This window comes from Myiozetetes cayanensis, unplaced genomic scaffold (genome assembly GCF_022539395.1).
Source record: "Myiozetetes cayanensis isolate MyiCay16 unplaced genomic scaffold, myiCay2020 scf2-11, whole genome shotgun sequence".
In the NCBI taxonomy this organism is placed as follows: Eukaryota; Metazoa; Chordata; class Aves; order Passeriformes; family Tyrannidae; genus Myiozetetes; species Myiozetetes cayanensis.
The window spans coordinates 18,589,838-18,616,441 of NW_026087411.1; the positions used below are offsets into that span (position 1 = coordinate 18,589,838).

The window sequence follows — 26,604 nt, forward strand, 5'->3', positions numbered from 1 at the left end:
TCAGCAGACCAGCACTCACCTGAGGCAGAGCACACCTTCATTCACACCACTCTTTTGCCCAATCCAAAACCTGCCCGCACACAGTAACAGCAGGACTAATTAAAAACTGACAAGTTCTGCCTAATCTGGTGGCTTTGAGTATAGACAGGGCTCAAGTGTTGGCACTTATTTTCACAGTATCTCAGAACTGAAAAAAAATAAAGCCCAGATTTATAAAGTATTACAACATTCATTTACTGTTAGTTAAAACCCTCCAAAGACAGAAAGCCTCCACCTGCTGCCCTTCTACCTCCACATCTCCAAAACCAAGAGCACCTCTTCCAGCCTTCTCCATGACATAACTTCATGCACTTCCAGAAAATGCTGCAACCCCAATGCAATCCAAGCAGTGGACAAATCAACAGACAGGATGAAAAGAAGACAAGAAATCAGTAACAACAGATGCTTTGCAGAACATTGTAACCTTCTAGACTTGTTTCCTCCTCCACTAGAAATCTGCTTTCATCTTTAACCACCACCCATAGCTACCTAAGCTCTCTCTCAACAAACACCACAGGACAGGTATTTGGTAAAAGAGATGTATATTTATTCACTTTACAAAGAGGGTGGTATTTAGTTGCAACAGCTCCATTTATAGACAAATATATTATTGTACATTATAGTGGTGAATGGCTCAAACTTTTACCTTGTTTTGCTCTTAAAAATATGTTCGCACCACTTCAGCTTCCATTAGCTGAGCAAATAGCTGTCCTTGTTCTGCCACTGAGATTAAAAATCCATAGTAAAGATATAGCCTTGTGCTATGTATTCACAAGAATTCCCCTTCTCATTTCCCTGTTTCACTCCTCTCCCCACCCACCTCAACACGGTCTGTCCTCTGGGTTAGCACTGAACTTATATACAGCCTCCATTAAAACAAAATTAGGAGCCAGTGATAGTTCTAAGGTCCTTTTAAAGCACAAGAAAAGTCATTGATTTGTACATATAAAAGTCTTGAGTTCAAATTTGTTAAAATAAAAAAAAATCCTTTTTTAAGTCAGGTTGGCATTTAGATATTGCCAAGGCATGGCTAAGCCAATGAAAGAGGGGAGGCAAGGGGGAAAAAAATTTCAGTATAGAATTTAAATATTACAAAAATATCTTTTTTCTTTTTTTTGTTTTGTTTCCTTTTTTAAAAAAAAAAAATCAGCAGGATGCCCACTTGCTATTGCTAACTGAAGCATGGAAGAAAGGTATAGACCAGTTGTCTTTGATCCTTCAATACTTGAAACAAATTCAATGTAAAGCTGAACCAAGTTTACCACACAAACAGTGGTGGCATATTTATTTCATTTGAGATACAAATGCATGTCCACATGACAGGCATAATCTGACCATGAGGTGGAAGAAATGTTTCTATAAGTAAGCGCAGGGAAATAGGGCGAGAGAAGGCTGGCACGGTTAAACATTCTGGATTCAGAAATGCACAGTGCCCCACATGTGCCTTTGCACACAGGCCGTGCATGACTCTGCACTCCTGATATGCAAATACAGCATCTTTCAGCAACATGATCCAGAATTAAAGAGGTTGGTGGCCCACTTGTTCAAACTGCTAAAATCATTCTTTTAGCTGTTATTCTTCTTCGCTTTCATTTTCTGGTTCCAAATCAGAATCACCATTGATTTCCTTTTCAACAGTCATGTCTTGTTCATCAGATTGCTCCTCTTTTTCTTCATCTTCATCCCAGTTTTCCTGGGGAAAAAAATAAAACAAATGTTTGAACCCTTGTCAGTCACACCATTTCTGTTACAAGCAAGTGGGAGAAGATGTGGTCCAGCTCCACTTACATCCGAGTCTTTATCTGCAATCATCTCATCATCTGAGCCTTCCTCCTCCGAGGATTCTGCAAAGAGAAAACAATTTCTCAGTCTGGAGAAAAGGCTTTAAAATTGTGCAAACAAGGCCCAACCCCACATACTGCCAAGGTCTTCAAACTGTTCTATTTCAATTCCAAAACTAATTCTACCTCAAGATGAGGTAATCAACAACAATTAGGAACAAGTCACTTCTGTTATGAGTATACAGTGTGAAGACACAGTAGGAAAAAAGCCAAACTGGAAGTGTACATGCACGCACAGAGACATCCACTACACTGATGTCTTACTGACTCAAATGCAGAAGTGCCTTGATTTGTATCTACCTTAGAAGAAGGGCAGGTAACAGCAGAAATGTGAGGCTGCCAGGTCAGTAAAAGCAGCATACTGAACTTGCAAGTCCCTGATTTGATCATTTGTGAAGCAGGGATGGAAGGGAATTAAAAGAGATAAAAGGAGGGGAAGGAACGAGCAACTAGCTGCAAGATGTCCCCATCATTAGCCAGATTCTACTGCCATGGACATCCCACAAACACTCTCTATTTGCAGCCTGTACTCTGGTAGATAAGCAGAGCAGCATGACTAACAGCCACCAGTGCTGGTGTCATGTGAATTCAGGAGCTGAATTCAGTTAGCATACAACACTTACCATCCTCATAGACCAGCTTTGCAGTCTGATTAACCTCAGGTACATCCTGAACTGCTTCTGATGCTGCAACCTGAATGGAATTTGAAGATTAGCCTTAGATGAAATCATATACTTCAACCTTAAAAGGCAACAAAACTCATAACAATTTAAATGAAGTCTACATCAAGAGTGACACACATTAATTAATTTACAATAGTAGTTTAACAGACAAACAAGTACAAATGACAAAGTAAAATTTGAGAGGCGTCTGCTCTGAAGTTTATACCACTTTATGGGTCAGTAGTCACATTTGGCAGGACAAAACGTGCAACACTTCCAGAGAGCACAGACTGACAAGACAGTCCACTAAGTGCAGTGGCTGAGCATCATCAATCTCGCTGTACAGTTCCCAGTGACAGGTCCCATCAGATGCAATCACAACAGGAGGAAGTCTGCAAACAAAACTGCGTATCTCATGTTATTTAGTTGAAGCTCACCTGGCTGGCAAGAATGAAGAGTCTTCCATGCAGACGGGAAAGCTTTTGCAAAGTCTTTACTCTACTCTCCATTAACTGGTATAACATTCCCAGCTGAGGAATAAGGTCTGGCAACTTGGGAGAAGACAGATGAAAAAAATATGAAGCTGTCAACCAACACATCCCAAACATCCTTTTATTTTAAACTACCTCTGTGTGTTTGGGGCAAGTAACCCTTGCTCACATTATTCTAAACAGAAGGGAGAGTTAGTGTTCACAGAAATCACCTGAAGCCTGATCAGTTAACACTTGGCCACGTTTAGAAACATCATCTACTTTCAGAAAGTGGCAATTCTTACACTACTTTTCCTTTGCACAGTCACTGCCCTACACATATGTCGAAGCACTACTCAGAAAGCTGTGTAAATGGGAACTGAACAAACACCAGTGAACAAAGGCAGCCTCAGCAACATGTACAAGTTCTGGAGCTCATCAATCCTATAATAAATGGGAGAAAGAACTGACAGTGCCAAAAATGCCTTTTTCTTAATCCAGTAAGAGTGTTGCATCAACCACTTGTAAGGCAAGGCTGGACTTCAGCCCAGAAGCTATGACATTTAGTGCCCTGCCCAAGACAGTCTTGGGATGAGTATTACAAGAGCAAAGAAAACTAAGTTACGTAAGATTTAGGGGCACAAACTAGATCACTCTTTGTGACAGTAATTTTGTTCCCTCTCACAGGTGTGAATATATTGTCTTGAACTGACTTTGGGATGGCTGTAATTATGTCATGAATGACTGAGACAGACAATTTATCAGCAATGTGTAGTAGTTTGGCAAAAGTGGCAGAAGTATAGTCCTCTGTACATTGATTTGGGCACTGCCACATGTGGAGAGCAGGAGACAGATTCCTGAAGAGTATACATTTATTTAATCATTTAAATCTGGTTTTATTTAAGTGCATTTCCGTTAATGTAAAATACTTACTGTGGAAAGGTAGGATGCATGTAGGGTAAAAACAGACTTCAGCCATCGAACCATTAGTGAGGCACTGGAAAAAATAAATTAATTGTATCAAAGAGATACTGGCTGAGAGACCCCATTTCACATTCTAGATGCTAAACAGTTCCATAGAAAGTGTTCCTTTCTCGTTAGATAAAAAGATAAATGCAGATGGAAATGTAACAGTTTGGCTATCCAGATGAGATATGTAAGTTGCTAGGAAAGAACAGACACTTCAGTGAGGGACTAAACGAGATGTGTTCAGGAGTCTGTGCTTCTGACATCTTTTATGGGAGGTCTCAGTGAATAAAAGATCAAAGCGTGCTACTTTTTTCTCCTCCTCCAATAAGGAAATTTATATTTAGGAAAATAAAACTCAAACCAACCTAACTCCCACAATTCAGTACAGCTAGTCTCAGCAGAGCTGTCCTTATGGCAACATAAGATGGGGGAGAAGCTGGTTTTGTTATTAAATACAATACCTAGAGAAGTCTAAATACATTTGATAATAAACTTAATAAGCTGATAATTAAATTGAAAATGTGATAGCTATTTTAGCTTACATATTGATCAGGTTCACACTGTCAACATGTGGGGATTTCAGTTACATTCTTGGGATTACACACTTATTTCAGGTATCCTTTTCCCTTTTTAATTTCACTTCAGCCATCCTGAGAAAGCCTTAATTAAAGTTCCTCTTTGCATCCACAATCAGGTGAGAGTTTCTACCTCCAGATGCTGCAGTTTAATTACAGTTACTGTGGAAATCAACCATACAGGTGGTGGGAGGGACCCTAACATACACACAAAGTTTCAGGTGAATTAAACTGTAGTTGTCTCACCTGTATGGGTTGCCCTGCAGTCTCTTCGTAAGCTAAAAGGACAAAAAATAGTCAGCAATAAGTAACAAACATAGTGAGTTTAAAACCCCAACATTACATCCATGTGACAGGCCCGATACTGCGGCAGAAAGTTCACCAGACATCTGAAGTTTGCTAAGATTAACCATAGCCAGGCTCCAGAAAATTACATTGCTGGCTCTACCATCCTGTAAACAGGCTGATAACACAAGCTGAGTTTCATGACTGCAAGAAAGCTGTAACTCTTAAGAGGAAATATATTTGGCAAAACTTAAAGCTGGCAGGAGTGAGTAGAGGGAAACACCTTTTTTATATGTTTTTGAGTATCTGCTTAGTAAAGCAGTTGTTACAAGGTGGACAATTTGGGGAAACAAGTGAAGGTAGTATCAGGTAAAGGCCACTTCCTAGAACAAATCTCAAGCTCCGGGGAAGGCAGTTACATGAAGGTCTGTCCATCCACTGAGATTATACAGTCAAACACTTGCACTTAAATTGCCCTGACAAAGGTCCCAGGGAAGAAATGCTGCATCTCATTAACATAAGCCTAAGGAGGTGCTGCAAGACTATACATATAGCACCAGGACATCTGCATAACTCAGTTAAGATCAGTACTATAAGTAAAAATTAAATCTTATTTGTGGCTAGCACATTAAAAACCACAAGAAATCTAACCATTAACTTCTGTTGTAGATGTCATTCAATAACAAAAGCAACTAATTGACATTCAGTTTAAAAAGTAATGTCTAGTTCAGGCTAATCATTAAAATATTTCTGTCCAAACACAGATTTTATTTAATATCACTTAATAAGCAGTTCAGAAGCCAAATCCCTTTTAAAACTGCTATTAAATAATGTTGCAAAGCTTAAGTACAGCAACGGGGCTTCTGATTATTTTCAAAACAGGAAAGAAATTACCCCTCATTTTCCAAGTGTCTTGTAAACTCACTGTTCTAAGTGGGCATTCTGTTTTTCTTCCTCTCATGTGAGTATCTGGCGTATTTATGCTCATATAGCTTGCTCTGGCTAGCACTGCTATTTTCATGCTTCAAATTATCATCCATGTTAGTAGGTGAAAATAAGATGTAATGGTAATTGTTTGCCAATTACTAAACATGCTTTTGCTTAATCTCTTCCATTTCTTTTCCCCACATAATCATTTAAGATACTATTACATGATCTAATGCTCTTCCTAGCTTTGACAGCAGCACTTGGTGCTTTGCTTAAGCTTCAGCCAGAGAAGACAAAGAGAGTATCAGAGATAAATTAAGACACATTGCTGACCCATTAGAAGTACCAAACCAATTTCTTTAGTAAAAACAAAGAGACATATCTTGGATTTTCCCCAGCTAGAATGCAAACCACATGTGGCTTGTATGACAGTACAAGAAGGCCAGTGTCTCCTACCTCATGCAGCAGTGGAATGACAGCATATATAGGCATTCTGGCTACTGTGTTCTTGACTATGTTTTCCTTTCTTGTATTAAGCACTTTCTGTTAAGATGAAAAAATATGATCAGAGAATCATTCAGATCCAACATGTGTATAAGCAATCAGCACAATCAAAAATTCCTGGCTTTTAATCTCTTTTTCTACTCCACTACCTTTGTATGCTAAAATGAGGATAATGAGCAAAAGATACGCTATGAAAAGGAGTTCCATTTTCCAAGTCAGCTACAATTAACTAAGTAAGACACTCGATTAATCCATCTAAAACAATCTGCCAGTGCCTCTAACCCACCTGTCTCATGTTCGAAATGATGCATCACAGGCACATTAAAATTTCTCTTGCTATTTTCTGTTTGACTTCTGTAAATGCATGCTTTTCATCAGCATCAGTGACAAGAAATTTCTATTTGGTGTCAAAATCTTAACATTTCTGTGCCCCAGTACTTTTATTTCCTCCCAGTAAGCTTTTCAAGTGAAACTGTTGTCTTCAAAGCATTTTTCAAACACTATCTACTTGAAAGCTCAGGAGACTAAACACAGATTACACTCCAGCTCAAGCTAAAGGGAAGATCTGAACTGTGACATAACAAATTTATCATAAAAGAAGTGCCTCCTAGTTCATGGATTTACTCAGGAGGCAAGGTAGATAACAACAAAAAAATAGTACTGCCACTATAATTCATAATACCACTCCCTTTAGCAACAAAAGCAGCTGGGAGAAACAACAGATCTTGACTGTTCAGCCTCCCCAGCTTTCAGACGGCTCCCCACAAGCCCCAGTAAATAAATTGAACAGCACACACTGAGCTCACAACACTTACATTTAAGATTTCTGCATCATCGCTTTCCAAGCCCTGAACCAGCAGCACGGCTAAGCTGTCTGTTTGTGGAAGGCCACCTGGAGTTTTTACTTTGCTCACATCAATATCCAATGCCCCAAGGCGCTCCTCAATGCTCTCCTGCACATGGAAAATAAGGGCAGTGCTGTTTCAGTGCAGCTTCTCAGAAATATCAGCTGAAAACAAAGTGACTTACAGCATTCCCTCTAATTCTTCTGGGAAATAATGTGAATTTTGCATATTCTTTTAAATGTACTGATAGCATGAGAAATGTTTTGACCGAAAGACACTGATATACTTTGGCACAGACAGACAGACACAAGCATGTCACAAAGTTCTGCAACAATGTGGCAAAACTACGGACAAGGCACACAGGGCTTGAGTGAAGGAAATTTCTCTTCCATACAAAAAGATGGTATCGTTAGCCTTTCTTCCACGCCAAACAAAGCAAATTCAAGTTCACCAAAAGAAGGCATAGTGATGATTTATGATTCTAGTTTCTCCATTACTGCTGTGTTTAAAAAGAGGAAGGCCTTTACCTCTGTCTCTCCTGGTTTCCTCTTGTTTTTCTTTTTCTCCTTTCCCGAGGCTGGAGTTTTGACAGCTGTACTATGTCCTGGAATGCCAGGCACTAGAACTTTGGTGTCCGAGTTCACAACAGGCGTCTTTACCTAGGACACAGAGATACCACATTTGCATGAATTGATAATACCTTGGGTTTTCTTCCAATTTAAAATACTAATTTTATTCCGAGACTCACACATACATGGTAAAACCAGCCTGACACAACCCATTTTCTTGACATATATATTAGGAAATGTGACATTTTTTAAGAACGATGAATAACCTCGAGTAACAGTCAGCTAATTTTCATAATTAACTAAAGCAGCTGTCTCTTTGGAATCACCTGTGAATTATTTTTCTTGCAAGCTTTTGTACAGAAGTACACCTTTGTATGCAACAACAAATAAGTGGATGTTTGCTAGCAATAGATACCACGTGTACTAACAGTCAGCCCCATAAAACCGCATGCAGATTAATTCAGCAGCCACTGGAAGGCAGTAACTCACCACAAAAAGCAGCACAATGTAATAGTAAAAGGTAGTTACTACTCATGTCAATCCCACCTACATTCCTCTTGGGATTGCTCAGACACAGAACTCAGTTGTCTGAATTAGACTATGATGATGGTGACAGACAGAGCAACCTTAGGTTATACCAAGCAAGCTAAAGTATCATCTTCAATGAACACAGAGGAGATGGAATTTTAAAGGCAATATATTCAATAATCAAATGCTCCCCTGACCCTCAGAGGATGTAAGGGAGTATATGCCATTTCCAGAATATCAAGAATGCTACCAGCTACTTCAAGAACACTTTTTAACCACAGCACTTCTGTCCAGACCTTTTTTTGAAGTACCTACCCAAACTTCTGCACTTGTGGAAGCCCTGCTGGGTGCCCACTGAAGTGATATAAACATAATCTACTACAGTGAGCAAAGCACCTTCCATACGCTGTGTGTAAAAGTAGAAAACACTCATTTTCTGGCTCAAGAATTTTAACACAGAACAGCAATGGTGTTAAAAATACTGCCCCCTTTGCTCACCACACTCATCGCTGACCTTCTCCCCACACGACATGCTCAGACAGCCAAGAGAAATGCGTCTTCACTGGAATTCAGCAAGAAGCGAAACCAAGATGGGTATCATCACTGCATGCCAGGGAGTTCCTACACCTCTCACTGCAATTCAGCTCTGCTACCCACCAGCTCCAGGGCTGAGGAAACAGCACAAAACCCCGCCTGGCTGATGGAGCACCAGATCCACTTTAGGGTCAGAAAAACAGCGCTGTCTGCTCACTTCACTGATACTCCAAGCATTTCACATCTTCAAGGCCTTGAATATGCACAATGATTAAGAACTCCACAGCCTGTCTCTAAACACCCAGGGGATCCTGCATGAGAGAAAACAGTGGCAAGTGGCCTCAGTGGACACTGCTGCCATCCATGTAAACGCCAAGCTCACACTTCCCAGGTCCCTGTCGGTAGGAACACATAAAGGCCACATCAAGAAAGAGCCAAAAGGATGTGCCATTTAAGGTTCCATTACATTTTATTTAGACTCCAAAACAAGCCATCCCACCTTCACCCCAAACCATCAGGGTCAAAGAGGCCGTACAAACCGACAGACTCTAAGGGAAGGACTGATCACAAGCAGAAAAACCCCACCAACGAGTCCTGTCTCTCAAGCAGACCTGCTGACAACAGGAGGGTCACTGTGTTCCTTCCCATGTGCCAGGATACACAGGAGCCACAGAGTTCTTACGCACTCCTGCCTGAGCACTACAGACATCAGTAGCTATCGCTGCAGCTCTGAACAGGTCCATCCAGAAATCCAATCTCGTTTTAAGTGAATCCTACCATTTCCAAAGTAAAAGAGAAGCAACAAAACCGCATTTTAGGCAAAGCTCACCTTTGTTAGAGCAGCATCTGTTTTAAGTGACAACACTTTCTGGATGTCCCTTACCAAACATATGTGCGGTTCACTGGTGTTCAAAGACTAGAAGGACAGGAACAAAACCAGTTAATATATTTGACATTCATACCTGTGATTTATTATGCCACTTAAAGATGAGAACAAATTCCAGAGGCATAAATTAGAATGAACCTTTTTTTTCATTCTACAACTGCGGCTCCTTTGCATATCTGCCTTTTGTTACCAGATCTCTATGCTCTACAAAGGAGTTCAAACAGGTAAACTGAAACATTGTCAAAACCAGTTTCCATGGCCTAACTCAGTAACAGCTGAAAAGGCAAGAAACAGCCAGCAATACGTCAAGCTATACTCTAGTTATAAGAATGGAAGAATACAAATGACCTTTTGAAACAGCTCTGGGGCAATGGTCATAGCTCTCAAAAAAAAAGGGCAAGGAATATGTTTTGTATTGTTATATAATTTCAAAAAAGTACAAAAAGTAAAAACAATAAACCCACAAATTTCTCCAACTGACAGCAGAATACAGTCGATATAAAGAGAATCCAAACCCCCTCTGGTAAGTTTTACATACCACTTTCTCTATGACAGGCTGTGAGGTGTTTCCATACACCAGCAGCAGAGACTGTTTGTCCGTACAAAACGCAGCTGCTAAAATAGGGACTGGTTTCGGTGTGGAGTCCCCGTCATTTCCAGGTGTTGCTATCTGGATAGTACAGTTTGATGTTAAGGGTTTTTTGCAATAACTGGGGGGGAAAAAAGAAAGAAATTAAAGAATTCCAAGAGGTTTAGCTTGAACACTTCAGTATCCTGCACATCTAAGCACCTTTCATGAGCAGGTACTCAGCAATCTCAGCCATTTACAGCTTTCACAGATGGCTAACATGAGGCACAGACACAAAATCTGGGCTAAAGCCACACTTAATACTGAAGTGCAGCACAGTCACAACAAACAAGTTCTCAAAAAATGTGTCCAGCAACCCAAGACAAAGAACCAGCTGATTTGCAGCAGATACAAGAACTTAAAGGCAGTAGAATAACAAAACTGAACTTTGCCTTACAGTAATCTTCCCAAAGACACCCCCAAGATGAGTACTAACTTACCCATTTAAGATATGTTCAAATAAATGCAACTGCCCATCCCTGCACACAACTGCTAACTTTACAGGCTGAAAGAAAGCACAGTAACAGAGTTTAATTAGATCAAAGGACAAACCTCTTGGAAATACAGGACATCAAGGGACAGTTGCAAAGCTACAATTTGACTTTTTTCAATGCCTAAGCACATTAAACTAAATCTGTAAGGAAGATCAAAGACATAACAACTCATGGCCATTTAGTAGAACAATTAGGAGATAAAAATACTACTCCTAAGTGTGCTTTACCGTATCTCTACTAATACATGCCAATTTGAACAGTTTGCACACTAGCAGACGTGTCTAGAGGCACAGGCCTACAAAGGCACTGACACTGTAAATATGCTTAGAGGAAAGAAACTGATTTGAGTCCTCTGAACAGTTAAATGACAGGGGTACATTACAGAATACCCTCCAATACATGCAGTAAGAGGGAACAACTGGAAACATTAGAAAAATACAGCATGAAATTCTAATGACAGCAGAAGAAAAAATGTTTTATATAATTAATGAAACAGTTTGTTAACATGTTTTACATGCACATATTTTTCATAAGGCAACTGCTTTGAAAGATTTGTCCTTGCTAAAACTGCAACTTGGGCAATGAGTTACTTTAATTCATGAAAGGCTAGTTAATTCCAAATACTGCTACATCGCCAAAACCACCTGAAATCAGAAACAAACAGGACCATACTCAAACCAGATTTTTAGAAATAATCTATTTTGTGGGTTTTTTTGCTGCCAATTTCTAACAACCATTTTGATTACTAACTTGTTCTAAATAGGAAACAACTGACATTTCCGATATCAAAAACAAAATTTCTGAGAAAAACCACTGAATTTGCACTTTTCTTGCTTTGATAAGGAGTATTTCAAACTATCAGCTTTATAAATGCACCTGTAATAAATATTCTTATACACATGAATTGGCATTCAGATCTCATCTCTGCCTCAGAGAACCTAAATACAAACCAAGTTTCTTTCTTTAGACCTTTAAATGGAAACTGATATGATAACTGAAAATTGTTGAACATATATGGTTACAGACTGTTGCTCCTACCTCTTCTTTGACTTCTGATACAGTCAGGTCAACAAAAATTGGTTCATCTGTTACTGCAAAAGACATCACAGCATTCTTTTCTTTTCTATCTGACCTGATCTGCCTGGAAGACATGAACAGTACACATTATTTAGCACAGCACAAACAGGACTCTCTGCACCTGACAAGCATTATAAATCACTAGCAACTGTGGTAGCATCTACCACATTCAAAAGTATCCTGCTGACTTTTCAGTTTTCAGCTTAGAAGATATTCTAGCTTCCAAGTGCAAATAACTCTCAGGGAAAATTGAGCAAGAAAACTTTACATAAACCTTACAGCAAGTGCAAAGAACAAGGAATTTTGTTACACAGTATGTTCTGGCACACAGTGGTGATACAAATGGCAACTGGAAGCATGCTCAGACACAGCCAAGGAAAATCACGTCTTCACCCAACAATCAGTGAGTCGAAACCACCATTTAAGAGATCATCACTGCATTTTTCCAGAGTGCCCCTTCTGCTTCACCTTCTGTTTAATCAGAGTTCAGAACACACGTGGTAAGTCTGTGCTCAATACTGATCACAAGTAAAGTCACAAATTATGAAAAGCTTACATACCATACACTCAATAATCGGTCGTGTATGGCTCCAGACAAGAAATAAAGTCCTGTAATCCCATCAAAAGGTATGCTTTCGTTCATAGGTTTCACTGTGGTAAATATTAATGATGACACTGATGTAGCATGGCCTGTGAAATGCTAAGAGAAAAAACAGAATCTTTCAGTGATTGTCATAAGCAGCCTTACTGCAAAAACCAAAACATTAGTTAACAAAGAACACTAGGAAAGATTCAAGTGTCAACAAGGACAACTCAGTGGTGTTTTTAACTAGCGATCAGCTTCCTTGCATTTCTCTGTCTGGCCAGATATTTATCAGCATTTTCAAAGTTAAATGAGGAATCAAAGGCAAATCCACTGGGACTAAATTCATGCAAAAGATATCACATCCACCTGTACTACTGTTTCTGTCACAAAGCATTCCCCCCTGCCCCTGCAATTTTACACTTTAACTTTCAAAATGAAACTAGATTCTTAGTTTCATTCTCAGCTTTAAGAACGGACACACAGATGTGCTGACACACTAAGTCTGTGCAACACATCACCCCAGGCCCCCAAAAAATGGTTCTTCAATCTACTTCTGCAAATAGTGGTTTTGGTCATCCTAGGATGCAGACATACACGGTAGTTGCCATGAGCCAGCAAGACCATGGTAACAGCACCTGTGCACACATGAGTGCTTTGTGACTTACCTGACAGCAAGTACGAGGAGATTCAGAGGCCAGCTGTGTCCTACCTGCTGGCAGGCAAGAGAACATGGCTGCACTCAGGGATCACCTAAAGCCTGGCTATTTGCTCATGTCTGAGCCCTGCCCAGGGAAAAAGGAGTTCGCTCCTATGCCTTCCAGCTGTTTCAACAGCAAAACTGGTAATGCCACCATTTACACAAAGCTTAGCAAGGAAACTTGAAGGCTTCATGGAGGGGAACTCGTGTTACAAGTCAGGGAGCTCACAGGCAAACCCAAGCCAGCAGTAACTGATAGGGTGGTGAACTAAGTTCTCCTGCCAGAGAGGTATCAGGCAGGGACCCAATGAAAAAGAACAGCATCCATCTTTCTCCCACAGGCTTGAGAAAGAGTGCTGGTAGCATGCCCAGGAATAGGAATTTAATGTCCTCATTCAACTTGCAGGAAGTTGAAACCACAGTTTAGGGTATCATGAGAGCAAAAGCTTTCAGCAATCCCGAAACTGCCAATTGTCTCCTCACACACAGTGAAATTTTCAGATGTCTGATCAGGGAACACTTGGTAAGTAATGTCACCAATCAAGAGGGGTATTTTTTTGCATCTAGTTTAACAGAGGTACAGAGGTACTTACTCTGTAGACTTCTTTGGTCTCCAAGTCCCACAGTTTTATAGTTCTACCAGCTGACAGCAGCATTTTTCCATCTGGACTGATGCATAGACAGGTGACACTGCTATTGTCGCCTTTCCACTTACTAGAATTTGGATGGAGGGGTTTTTGTACAAAGGGAGAAAGATGGAGAAACAAAAAAAAAAAACCAACAACATTCATTAGGATGATCTCAAAATGCACAACCACCATGATGGAAAATATAAGGCAAAATTTAAAAAAAATAGTAATTTAAGTAGTCAAAGATTAGATCAAAGCTATTCTGCTTCTGGATTTTGCTGAACTAGTTTACAAAAAACTGCAACAACTCAATAATATAAAGCTATTAAATAGTGAAATGTTCCTCTCTCAAAGTTCTCTACTACTGAAAATAGGGCAAAAAGAGCCATACCATCAATTTTCAAGACTTCTCTGTGCACCATAGTCCAAAAAACTTGCACCAATTCACTCAGAAAGGCCTTCTCAACACTAAAATTCAGAGTTTCAAAGCCCATTCAGTTCCTGCCTGGTTCTCCTCTCAAGTCTGTCAATGTCACTGACAAAACCAAACTTCACCTTAATGTTCTGTGGTTCAAAGCACTATTTAAAAATAATAATAATTAAAAAAAATAAAAAGGGGAAAAAATAAATACGGTGTCATGAAAAGCCTGAAATCTGTTTTGAAGGAATACAAATACTACATGTTGCTCACAGGACAAAACTGCAAGGAAAGCACGAACACAAACCCTTTACAGTTTGGACACAGCCTGCAACACACCACATTCTGACTGTAAACAGCTCTTCTGGGAATACCTCCAAGTAACTTTCACATGCCCAAGTAATGCCTCTCCTGTCTTCCAAACAGAGATCATTTGCTGTATCACTTTTGATAGAAGCTGAAACTTTTACAGCCCACAAACCTGACAAACAGCATTACACCTTACAGAGAGCATGACACAATTTTGTATTCTTTTCCAAAGAAGGGGTCAAGACTAAGAATTTCAAACCATTTAATAATCTAAACCAATAAGGTATTTTCAAATGTTCTAAAAAGACAAGTCTAAAGTAGACGGCAGAACATAAGACAGAGCAAAAATCTGTTGGTTTTCAGTTTGGATACTCTTCACATAATTTTTACAGGAAAGAGTTTTAAACATGATCTCATAAAACAAGAAGCTGCATAAGATGTCCAGAATGCCTCTGGCAGTAGTCAGAGTACTTAAGACATGAAAAAGCTAGAGAGAAACAAGAAGTCATCCAGAATGATGTTTCAGACTACCTCTCTGCAACACCTTGCCTTGCCTCTTCAGAAACACTGTCTTGTCCCTCTGCCAGAGATTTCATGTGGGCTGCACAGACCTCCTGAAGTGGCCCTATGGAGTACTCCTACAGTAGTTAGGAAAGTCAAGACTAAAGCCATATGGTTTCTATTGCCTGTCTAGCAGTCTACACCTCTACAGAAACATGTCTAGAAGCCTGTAAATGAAAAAAAAAAAAAAGAAAAAAAAGAAAAAAGTTGAATACCACTTCTCTACCCCAGGAGCAACCATCTTGATTTCTCTGTGGGTTATACAAATACTAATTTCCAGGTCCTGACAAGCGTTAAAGAATGCAAGCGCTCACATGTACATTGGGCATGAGCAACTATTATAGATATTTGTTCCTTCTAGTAGGCAAAATTTTAAGAGAATTGCTTTCTTGTACTCTTCCCAATTTCAGCCATCTTAGATACGACTCATAATATTACCAGAGAAAATCTTCAGCTAAAAATCATGATGTTATATGGCTCGTGTACTTTTAATCTATACACTCCGGGAATTATTTTCTGTTGCCATCTTTAAAATGAAAGAACACAATGCTTCTAATTACATTTCATAACCACAGCCTCCCCCTCCCTGGTCCCTGGCATGGGACAGGAGCAGAGTGAAACACCCAAGAACAAGCTTGACTGAAAAAATTCTCATGTTTCCTGAGAAAGCAGCATGTCTGGGACTCATCTCAAGTACTTGTACATGAACACACACACACACACTGTGGGATACAAAGAGAGTGAATTACATGTTCATGGGCAGCTTCAGAGCTTTGATCTCACTGGGCTCATGGAACAACAGCTGGATGCCTTGCAAGACAAGGACCTTTACAAAGGTACTTTAGAAACAACATGCCAGAAAAGCAAAGAGAAGGGGGGGGGTTTCCACATAAAAAGGTAGCATGAATGCACAGAGCTTTCCTCTGAAACAGGCAAAGGGCCACTGCAGAACTTGCAGGTATGAGAAGAGATCAACAAGGGAGCAGCGGTGCACATCTGTTACAGATTGTCCAGTAAACAAGAAATTGATAAATCTTCATAATCCCAGGCCCTGGCTCTTTTAAGGGGCTTTAACCACCCCAGCAACTGCTGGAAGGGCAGCACAGGACTGCACATCCAGTCCAAGTCTGCTTGGCAAGTGCTGAAGAGCTCTTCCTGATGCAAGTGCTTCGCAACCATACTATGAAAGGTGACTTTTACTGGATCAGCCACTCAAAGGAGAAAAAAAAAAGCACTACAACCTTCAGCTATAGCAACCACAAGACAATGGAATTCAGAACCCTGAAAAAACAAGAGCAGTATAAACAGCAGAATTACAATGCTGGACTTCAAAAGAGCAGACTGCAACTTATGCAGAGAACTGATTGGCAGGATCACACTGGTGACTGCCCTCAAGCAAACAGGGACCCAGGAAAGCTGGTTGTTCTTCCAGGATAACCTCCTCAAAGCAAAAGAAGGGTCCCCTCCAATGAGCAGGAAATCACCAGTTACTGCAGAAGGCTGGCTTGGCCAAGTTGGTAACTCCTGACTCACCTCAAAAGAACAAAAAGAGAAGTATGGAGAAGGTGAAAGTCGAGATAGACTACATAGAAGAATACAGAAATATTGTCCAGGCATGCAGCAACAGAAAATGCCAAAGTTTAGCTGGTATTCAAGCCTGCAGGGAATGTGAAGGCCAACAAAAGGACACCTACACACAGCACATCATCAGCAATAAGATGATGACTGAGGAATGTGCAGAGCTGATGCTGAATGGTGTAGGGACCCATTCAGTACACCGAAAAGGCCAAAGCACTGAAGGGCAATGTCTCACGGGCCTCCCATGTTCTTGAGCTTGTGCCAGTCAGAAGTAGCATCTGCCATAGTGAAGGGACATCAAATTAGGGATCACAGCAGCAAATTCTACACCTGTGACTCCTTAAGATTGAATGGGATGCATCCAGAACTCCCAAGACCAGTGTTATTACAAGACTCCGATACCATTTTGAGTAGTCACACAGGCTCAGGAGAAATTTCTGATGACTTGAAAAAAAAAGAGAAAAGACAAAATATATCCACAGAAGGAGAATCCAGGAAACAGGGAAGGTTATACAACAAATACACCTGGAAGCCATTTCCAGGCACTGAAAGGTCAGAAAAGTCAGTGGGCACATTCAGCATTAATTTATAAATGGCAAATTGTGTCTAGCCAACCTGATTGCCTTCTTAATGAGACAACTGTCTTGCTTGATGGGAAAAGAGCAATGTATGCCATTTAACTTGACTTCAGCAATGTTTTTGACAATGTCTCACATAGTCTCCTTGCAGCCAAGTTGGAGATACAAAGCCTGAATGAATGGACTCTAAGGAGGGTAAAATCAGGCTGCATCACTCAGTTCAAACAGTTGTGATCACAGGTATGAAGATCAGCTGGTGGCCAATTACTGGTGTCATTAAGGACATCCCAATATTGCTTAATATCCTCCATAATTGCCCAAGTCTTCATTAATGATCTCAAAACAGGACAGAATGCACACGTAACAAGCTCACATTCAATACCAAATCAGGGAGAGCAGTTGATATGCTGGAGGGCAGGGCTGCTACTCAGGGGCATCTCAGCAGGCCTGGGAACAAACAGGTTGTCAGAATCTAAAAGCTCAAAGGAAAATGTAAAGGCCTACAAGTGGGATGGAAAAACCCCAGTACCAGCTGGGGACAAATGGCTAGAAAGTAGCTTTGCAGGAAAGAGGCCTGTGGTCCTCATAGTCAAGTTGAACATGAGCAAGCAGGAAGTCCTTGTGGAAATGAGACCAACTACATACTGATTTGCATCAGCCACAGTGTCATCAGCAGGTCAAGGAAGGTGATTCCTCTGCTCTGTGCAACTCTTCTGAAACTGCATCTAAGCACCACATCCAGTCTGGGGCAGTACAAAACAGTCACTGACGCAGTGGACTAAATTCAATGGACAGCCACGAAGGCAGCTTAGGGACTAGAGTACGTAATGGAAGAGGGAAAGATGAGGGAACTGGGTGTGTTTAATCCTAAAAAGAAATGGTAGAAGGAGATTTTGCAGCTGTCTTCTGCTACTTTATGTCAGTGTCTCAATGCCATCTAAGGATGCATGTCTTTTTTAGGGAAATCACAGAGGCTACTGACGATGGACTGCCTGCAGTGCCCATGCCAACCTTAACAGAACCAAGAGAGCTGCAGTACTAAAACAACAGTGGAAATGTTATGAAAGAGAAAACACATCAAGAGAAGGATCAATGGGCCATCACATACTAGGCTTCTATTGAAGAAAGATAACCAGGACTATTAATAGAAATTTTGGGTTGTTCTTTAAGTTTAAAAACAGTTTGACTTTATTACAAAAGAAAATAAATGCCCACAACAGACATCTTGTTACTCTGTACTAAGCTCTATTTTGCTCAACAGTAGTTTCAACAGTAGCAGCCTGCTCAGACAGCCAAGTGGAACTGTCCCCACTGCACATCAGTAGTGAGCGAAACCAGGTGGGTTATCATCATAGCAAGGCCCTTTGAGCAAAGCCAGGTGCATGTAACAGGTTCAACTGGGATGAGGTCTTCCAGTATCTGCTGCACTCTGTTTTTGAGGATTTTATCTAGAACTAAGATTTTCCATAATTTAGAGCGACTTCTAGTCTTTTAGTCCCACTAAAAGTTAGTGTGGAGGGAACCAAATCCCTCTCAATTTCACCCAGGCTTTCCAATACACGGAGGATGACAATCACTCTTTCATCCCTTAATAAAACCACTTCTAATCTCAGAAAAGTAACAGCAACAGTCAATTCTGCACAGTGGGCATGAAGCCTGGATAGCAGAGTGCACCACTTCCAAAGGGGCCTCACTAAAACCTGCAAGGGAGGAAAAACACAAAAGCAAGAGCAAACAAATTTGACTGAAAACTGGCATCACTCACCACTTTACTTTGCAGGTCTGTGTGTTCCATTCCACAATGTGTTTGTCCTCTGAACAGCTATACAAGCAGCAGTTGTCTGGATGCCATCTTACACAGTTTACTCTACTGTCGTGACCACCATCCTACAAAAGGTTAAGAGGGTCAACTCACTGAAGTATCAACTACTGAGTCTTCCCCACTCCAGCAGTGTGAATAAAGTGCTCTTTCAAGAATTAAATTCAAATCATTAGCAACTTGGAGAGTGTGTGTGGTTTAAAAGACAAACATACATATAAAGTTATACAAATATAAGATATTTCTTATTTTGATACATGCACATAAGTAATTTGGCTTGGTTTATTCACCCTAGAGAGGAGGAAACTGAGGGTAGACCTCATTGTGGTCTACAGCTTCCTTACGATGGGAAGTGGAGGGGCAGGCACTGATCTCTTCTCTGTGGTGACCAGTGACAGGACCCAAGGGAATGGCAGGAAGGGGGTCTGGGGGCAGTTAGTTTGGATATTAGGAAAATAATATCCAGAGGGTGGTTGGGCCCTGGAACAGGCTCCCCAGGAAAAGTGGTCACAGCACCAACCCTGCCAGAGTCCAAGAAGCATTTGGACAATGCTTTCAGACACATGGTGTGATTTTTGGGGTGGCCCCGTGCAGGGTCATGTAGAAGCCTAGAAGATCAGGGGCTAACGTATGTGTCTCAAACACTGAGAGCCACCAGAGAGCCATGGAGCCCACCAAGGATTGTTGGCAAGAGCACGTTGTGAGAAAGAACAGGATGTGGATGGAGAAGGGGGCCATGTGAAGGTAGGGCAGCACTTTTCTGGGACAAATGTCCTTGTTCTGGCTCCTGGTGGTAAGCACAACAGCAAAGTCCAAGTGTGGGAACGAGGTCGAAAAATGGGCATTGACTGATGACCAAAGGCCCACCCAGTAGGGGGGATCAAGACCACCAAAGACCCCCAAAACCCTCCAACCCATTTCCAGACAAGTCTAGAAGAACAAACTGTACGTGGTAACTAAACTGCACAGAAAGTAAGAAACTTGGCTCTGAGGTGGAGCCAAGACTTGTCTATAAAAAAGTACCCCTACAAAGCCCAAGTGGCGAGCCCAGGACACTGGACACCCCATCAACTGGATCGACGCTGCAGCCAGGACTGGTGATCCATCTTTCGCTCTTTCTCCTGCTTTTTCATCTTTCTATTCTCTTTCACCCTATCCCTTACTCAAAATCCACTGCCATGTTTTTACACTAGAAGAGACTAAATTTTACTGATTTCCATGCCAAGTATGTAACTTACTACTAAGGTTTTGTGGACCCTTTGACTCTTGTCGTTCCTTTTCAACCACAAGCATCTGTGCACCTGCATAGTCCCTTCCCTTTCATGGTGAGACACCACAGGAGAGGAGGAGTTGAGCCTTGATGATCCTCGTGGGTCCCTTCCAACTCAGGATATTCTATGATTCTATGGTTTTTCTAGCACTTCAGAATTAACAAAAACTTGCCTTGCCTACTGTTTTTACACACACAGCCAAACAAGGCTAACAGCATGACATTTACTCAAAGGAAAGGCTAGCAAAGGTGTCTTGCTGATGGTCATCTAAGTGCCTGCTTCCTTAAGAGCACTCAGAGATCAGGAGCCTCCTCTTTTAGATCAGCATTCAAGAGCAAGCTATCATCAGATCAGAAGACCCTACAAGGGGTATCACTCACTCCTCTTAATAACCACAGTCTTTGCAGCTCCAAATGTACCCTTCAATCATTTATGACGATATTTCATGAAGTTTATAAAATTTCACTATTTGGACCAGTAACAACCTGCTCAGACTACTCCCAGAAGTATCCCTGCAAATCAGCTTTGAGCAAAACAAACAACACTGCAGAAAGATATTCTGTTCAATAAGGACAGCTAAAAGTAATGTCTCTATTCTAATAACAGGAGTAATCTTTTAATTCGACCTACCTTTAAAAAACACAGTACTCATGAAATAACATCTGCTGCCTTGCTCCTATAGAAGAGCAGCCAGTGTCTTCAATCCAACTGAAACTAAATTTTAACCTGAAAACATATTTATTTTGCTCATAGTTTTCAAGCATACTTCTTCCATAAAACAGAGCTGATACTAACTAGCTACTGTGCTTTCTCTAAATTCATGTACACTTATCACTGTACATATAACTAACAGTTTAGAAGCAAAAGTATGCCCAAGTATCTCAAAATACTGCACAATCATTCATCTGGATTTATTTTGCTTGTTATATAACCCAAGACTATAGCCAAGTTACTTGGAAGTAACAGGGACATTATCAATTGGAAAGGTAAAATGCAAGTCAGTGTGTATCATTCGTAAGAGATGTGCTGAGAGAGCTCCAAAGCTTCCACAAGGGAGGTAAGTTTATAGAAAAGTTCATCAATCTGACACCTTCCCAAGCACTGGATGAGTACTGCCCTTTTCTCCAACAATACCATAAAGGAACTGAGGGTATGACACTTCCACAGAGGATTTAACTCTCCAGGTTAGGCATTTCATCACTACTGTTATTTTTAATGCAAAGTAACAAATCCATGGCCAACGTTAAGATATTGCATTAACTTCAAAACCAGGATTTTTCAGTCTAAACTGGCCAAAACCATCAGTATTTGGTAGCATTTGATGAAGTCTGTATTACTTACTAGCTTGCTCTGTAATTCTCCTTTTACTGTGCTGTACAACAAAATGCTACCAACTGCTGTACCAATAGCCAGGATATCTAACTGCTTGTCCACTTCTCCAACTTCAGACTTCCGTTTTTTCCTCTGAGGGCCATCCTGGAAAAACAATAAAAAAAGAGAAACCATACAATTAATTAGTTTGACTGGCTAATCACAGTGATAAAGCAGAGGGGGGGGGAAAACTCCCTAAGTCTGAGACCCAGTCGGACACAAAATGAAGACACTGAAGTGCACAGAAGCCTAGAGATCCATATTGTACCATCATGTACAAGGTAAGAGAGTTGCTAGGAGTCACTTGGAAACATCTGGTGGAGGCCATTTTGCTACCCTACCAACCATATCCATGCCGGGAGGAAATAATTCAAGTTTTTCCACAAAGTTCCTGTCCCAGAGGCAGAAGTAAAGATTAACACAATCAGAACACTTCACCCACAAAATGGAAATGCTTGACTGAGAATGACCGGATGTTTTTGTTTCTCCAAAGCTATTCAGAAGAGTCTTGCAAATATTCAGTATTCATAATGCTTCTTATGAAGAAAGTACTACCAAACTCCACAGGGGGAAATGACAGTAGTTGAAAATAAGTGCTCTGCCCAAGTCCTGTTGTCGGTACCAGAGGTCCTCCTACGATCAGGAAATTCTTAAATCTTCACTCTCTTGCTCTGCAAGTGCTATCAGCCAATTCAAGGGGGGATTTTACTTCATCTCTTTACCAAAAACACGTCAGCTGTTTTTGCATGGAGCATATCACTGGGAGGGGGAGAAGAAACAAAACTGGCTCCTGTGAAACTAAAGAGGGCAGAAGAAGCCACTGCATTTATGCTCACTGGGTTAATCCCACATAACTAATCACACACACACAAATGAAAAAAAAGAAAATAAAAACACTGTTCAAAGACTTCAGATGAGAAAAACATCCCTAACGCTATTGATAAGTTTTTAAATTGGACCTTGTTAAGTCTCCTTACATTTGTTACATCGCAGCATTTTCTCCAATTTAAGAATTATATGCAAGCTTATGCTTCCTATACACAACAGTCTACTTGCACTGACAAGTAAGCAGAAGATATATACAATGACAATCAGGATTTGGGAGTCTTCACTACAACTAAGATGTCCAAGTTTAACAGTGCAGGATAAAAGCTTTGGTTCTTTGAAGTGTGACTTTCTTATCCCCTATATTTAATACAGACACCTTCTGCAAGGAAAAGTGTTATTGTTTAGGCCAAGAAATATCAAAATACAGATAACTTTTACATCAGAAACAGGCTCTTGAGAAAAATTACACTGTGGTTTTTGCAAGTATTAGTTTAGGCTTCATCTTTCCTTGGAAAGAGAAGTGTTTATAAAATATTACAAAAACAGATGCTGAGAAACCATCACAGTCACAAAGCACAACCAGGTATATCAAGCAGGTTTTAAGAAAATATATGAGAAGAGTTTTAACTACTGGATTTTGGGGCAGCAACGACAACTAAGCAATTTTGAAATTGCTGTCTGACATTCAAAGGCAAGGGCCAAAGAGAGTGGAGATGAAAATACAATTTATGTGTTTTCTGGTACTTTTCAAGCTCTTAATGTAGCTTTACTAATTACCCCACACACTTCCACTGCAAAGCAAAATCAGTTAAGAATAGCTTTATTCTCTTCCCTTGCATAAATCTTTTAACTGAAACTTGTTCACACTCCCTTTCACCCCTCAGTTTGTTATGGTAAATTTCCCTTGAACAACCCAAAAGTACACCAGAATTCCCACTTAAGTGCACAGTTATTTCCAGTGCCAAGAAGAAAGCAAGAGGCAGCAAAGGTTCCTCCTGAAGTCAAGGGTTTTCTTCACATGCATTTCTTTAGTGACCACCCTTTATCAGCAGTATCAGTGGAGTATTTCGTCAGAAATTTTTGCACAAAGAAATGCCAGTGGAAAATTCAGACACCTGTTAATGTCTGAAATGATTTGAGAAAACACTCTTAAGAACTATTAAAAAAAAAGAAAAATCAATCAAACTTCTCTACCCTGCATTACATTAGTACATAGACAGTCTGCCAACTGCAGTAAACATCCATGTGGGATTCACTTATGGATCGGGGTCTTAAATAGAAGAGTACCCTGTTCTCATGGACAGGATAGGGGAGCTGAACTATACTAAGTATCAGTATCCTTGTCATTTGATCTCTTTCCATTTCCATTTCTCTTTCTTTTCCATTATTTATGGAAACTCAAGCTTATTTAGAAATCCTTCAACTTTGCCTGAAAAAGCAGTGTTTTCATTAGCGAGAGGGTTAAAAGAAGTTATTTGAAAAGGAACTGTGCACACATTTTTCCATCATGTTCTTACTTGACTAGGTAAGCCACAGACTTTTCTTTCTAAACAGAAACCCAATCTCTGCTGCTGTCATGTGAAATAAAGCACTTAAATCACCGAAATGGGGAGAAATCTAAAGGTCTTGACAGTCGATGATGACAGATCAGTTGCAGCTTGTTAGGAAGAAAGAGGAAGAAGGTATTTTGAATGCTGGAGGTGCACTCTTGCACAAGGCACCACATGGAGCAGCAGGAGATGAACACTGCACGTGGGAAGCACTGACACTGTGGAAGCACATGGGCAGGGAGCATCCCAGTAAGCCACTCCTACATCAGCAATTCCAGGGCCCGCAGTTCAAAACTCGATTTCCCCTGTAACACACGGCCTTCATTAAAATGGCAGCAGTCCAAAACATACTTACTTTAGGTGTCATTAGACCAAACACCATTTATAGACATCTACTGGCACAATTTTACCCCTGAACACCAAATACGTAGTACTACTTAGATGTCAATTCTCCAGCAACAGGTAAGAGTAAGTAATGTCAGAAAACACACATTTAATAAAATGTATTTGGCAGAACCATCATAGCTTCAGTTCTTCACCTCAGTCTAAGGACAAACCAATGATTTACGAAGGTTTATGGCATCATTATTCCAAGAAACAGTATGTTTTCCAGCTCCCCTTGAAAACATACCAACTTTCAAGCAGGGGACAGCACTCAAAATACTGGAATAATTAGAAAGCACTGAGAGGTGGCCAAATGGTGTCTGATTAGGTCCATTTTCATATAACCCTAAACCAGGTTAAAACCAAGGACCTGTGGGTTTCAGGGGTAGATCTCCAGAAAAGGGGTTTTTTTTAAACAAAAATTTTAAAAGCCACTCAGAGACCTCCCTGTGCTTGACTTAAGGCACCACAGCAGTGCAGTGTCAGCTTGAGTTTGACTCCATACAGAACAGATTAACCCCATTTTTACAGGCCAGTTTAAATTCATTTAAGAGCAAAGAACCACCTACACAGCTCTGCAACTAATGCACCCATTCTTTTTTGCTTCAAAGTTGTGTGACAGATGAACAGGTTCGAGCCAATCTAAAACTAACCCTTTTTACCACATTCTTCGTGTGTCCTGGGAGCTCTCGAAGTTCAGGGACTAAGTTGCTCGGCTGAGGAGAGCCTTTTGGGTTGGTAATCTGCGTGTTACACGTTTTAAAATACCCTTAACAGTATTTCAAATACACCGAATTGCTGATGTACCAAAACACACTTCAAAAAGCCCTTCCTCCTTCTTAGTGGACTTCACATACTTTTTCCAAGTGATAGATCCTTTTTCCTTAAGAAATGGTACATTCTAGTTAAAGAAAATAGGATTACTTCAACATTAAGAGGATAAAAAGGTACCTCAGTATATCCTCCGCATATTTTCAGGTTCAGTGTTCACCTGAAGTTAACTAAACTCTGCTCAAGGCGGAGAACATCCAAGCCCTCTGATGTGTGCTGTGAACAAAACTCCTGAATACCTTCTTGCAGGATTCCTGGGCTCGAGAAGATGCATCCCAGATAGTGTAGCAGCTTGCACAGGAGTACTTCCAAGGGTAAGGAAGCGTGGGGAGACAGAGCCTTTTACTGGAATGTGAACTAAGTGAGTGCACAGAGCCGACCTGCTCTGCGGCACCACCTCTTTTCGACCGACGCAAGGCACGCCGTGAAGTCAAACATACCTTGCTCCTTTTTCAAGGAAGGCTTCTTCCATGCAGGTTTATACGAGACAGATGTTTTTTTACACAGTCAGTGCCTCCACCGAAATTTTTTTTTGTTTTGATTAAAAAAAAAAAAAAAAAAAAAGGGGCAAAAAACCCCAACTAAACCCCTAGAAGCCGCTTCCCCCACTAACACGTGAGATTCACCTTGTGGAGCGCCATCCGGGCCGGAGGATGGCGGGGTGGCGGGGTTGGGGGGGGAGGGAGCGGATTTACGTCCCCTCCCTCCCTTCCCCCCCCCCCAACTCGGGGGGCGCCCCACACGTGGCCACACCGCCGCCAAAGGCGATAGGGGACGACGGGCCGTGCCTGAGCCCCGAGCCCCGCGGAGCTCGGCGGGACCCCTCACGCCGGCCCGCCCGGCCACATGGCGCCGTGAGGGGCGGGGTGAAGTCGAGCGGGCCGCGGCCACGCGTCAGGAGCTGCGCTCTCAGGGACGGGGGGGTCCTCCATCATCCCCATTCCTCCCACACATTCCCCCCCCACACACACACCCCCCTCAGCCATCCCCATCCCCCTCACCTTGCCGGGGAGCTGCCTCCCCTCCGGCGGGGCCCAGGCCAGGCACGTGCAGGCGGCGCTGAGGTGCGCCGAGGGCACGTACTCGTGCCGCAGGCGGCCGCCCGCCGCCGCGTCCCACACGCGGAGGCGACCGTCGGGCCCGCAGGCGGCGAAGAGGCAGGGGCGGCGGCCGCCGCCGCCGCCGGGCGAGAAGGCGCACGGAGGGGCCGCCATGGCGGGCAGCGCGATCGTTCCGCCCCCTCCTCCCTCCCTCCCTCCCTTCACCCTCGGGCCCGCCCCCAACCCCTCACCCCGCGTGCTCGCCCTGCGCGCCTGCGCCGCGCGCGCCGACGACGCCTCGCGGCGTCGTCGGCGCGCGCG

The 26,604-nt window shown here is 41.6% G+C and overlaps 1 protein-coding gene and 3 non-coding genes across 4 annotated transcripts; all 4 read right to left on the minus strand.

Moving 5' to 3' along the window:
* Positions 1 to 1,291: 1,291 nt before the first annotated feature.
* Positions 1,292 to 26,472, minus strand: WDR43 (WD repeat domain 43). The gene is made up of 18 exons (XM_050316455.1): positions 26,245 to 26,472; positions 21,621 to 21,755; positions 18,955 to 19,076; positions 13,710 to 13,830; positions 12,394 to 12,533; positions 11,795 to 11,897; positions 10,703 to 10,767; positions 10,173 to 10,344; positions 9,578 to 9,664; positions 7,645 to 7,776; positions 7,088 to 7,225; positions 6,225 to 6,311; positions 4,803 to 4,834; positions 3,946 to 4,009; positions 2,980 to 3,093; positions 2,504 to 2,573; positions 1,828 to 1,883; positions 1,292 to 1,732 (listed from the first exon to the last, which is right to left on the minus strand). The coding sequence occupies exons 1-18, from the start codon at positions 26,455 to 26,457 to the stop codon at positions 1,613 to 1,615; spliced, it is 1,971 nt and encodes a 656-aa protein (XP_050172412.1). The 5' UTR covers positions 26,458 to 26,472; the 3' UTR covers positions 1,292 to 1,612.
* Positions 8,745 to 8,823, minus strand: LOC126640824 (small nucleolar RNA SNORD53/SNORD92). Its single transcript, XR_007629154.1, has one exon. It is a non-coding gene; the product is annotated as a small nucleolar RNA SNORD53/SNORD92 (small nucleolar RNA).
* LOC126640826 (small nucleolar RNA SNORD53/SNORD92) lies at positions 12,191 to 12,274 on the minus strand. The gene has a single exon (XR_007629156.1). It is a non-coding gene; the product is annotated as a small nucleolar RNA SNORD53/SNORD92 (small nucleolar RNA).
* Positions 18,470 to 18,547, minus strand: LOC126640825 (small nucleolar RNA SNORD53/SNORD92). Its single transcript, XR_007629155.1, has one exon. It is a non-coding gene; the product is annotated as a small nucleolar RNA SNORD53/SNORD92 (small nucleolar RNA).
* Positions 26,473 to 26,604: the final 132 nt, after the last annotated feature.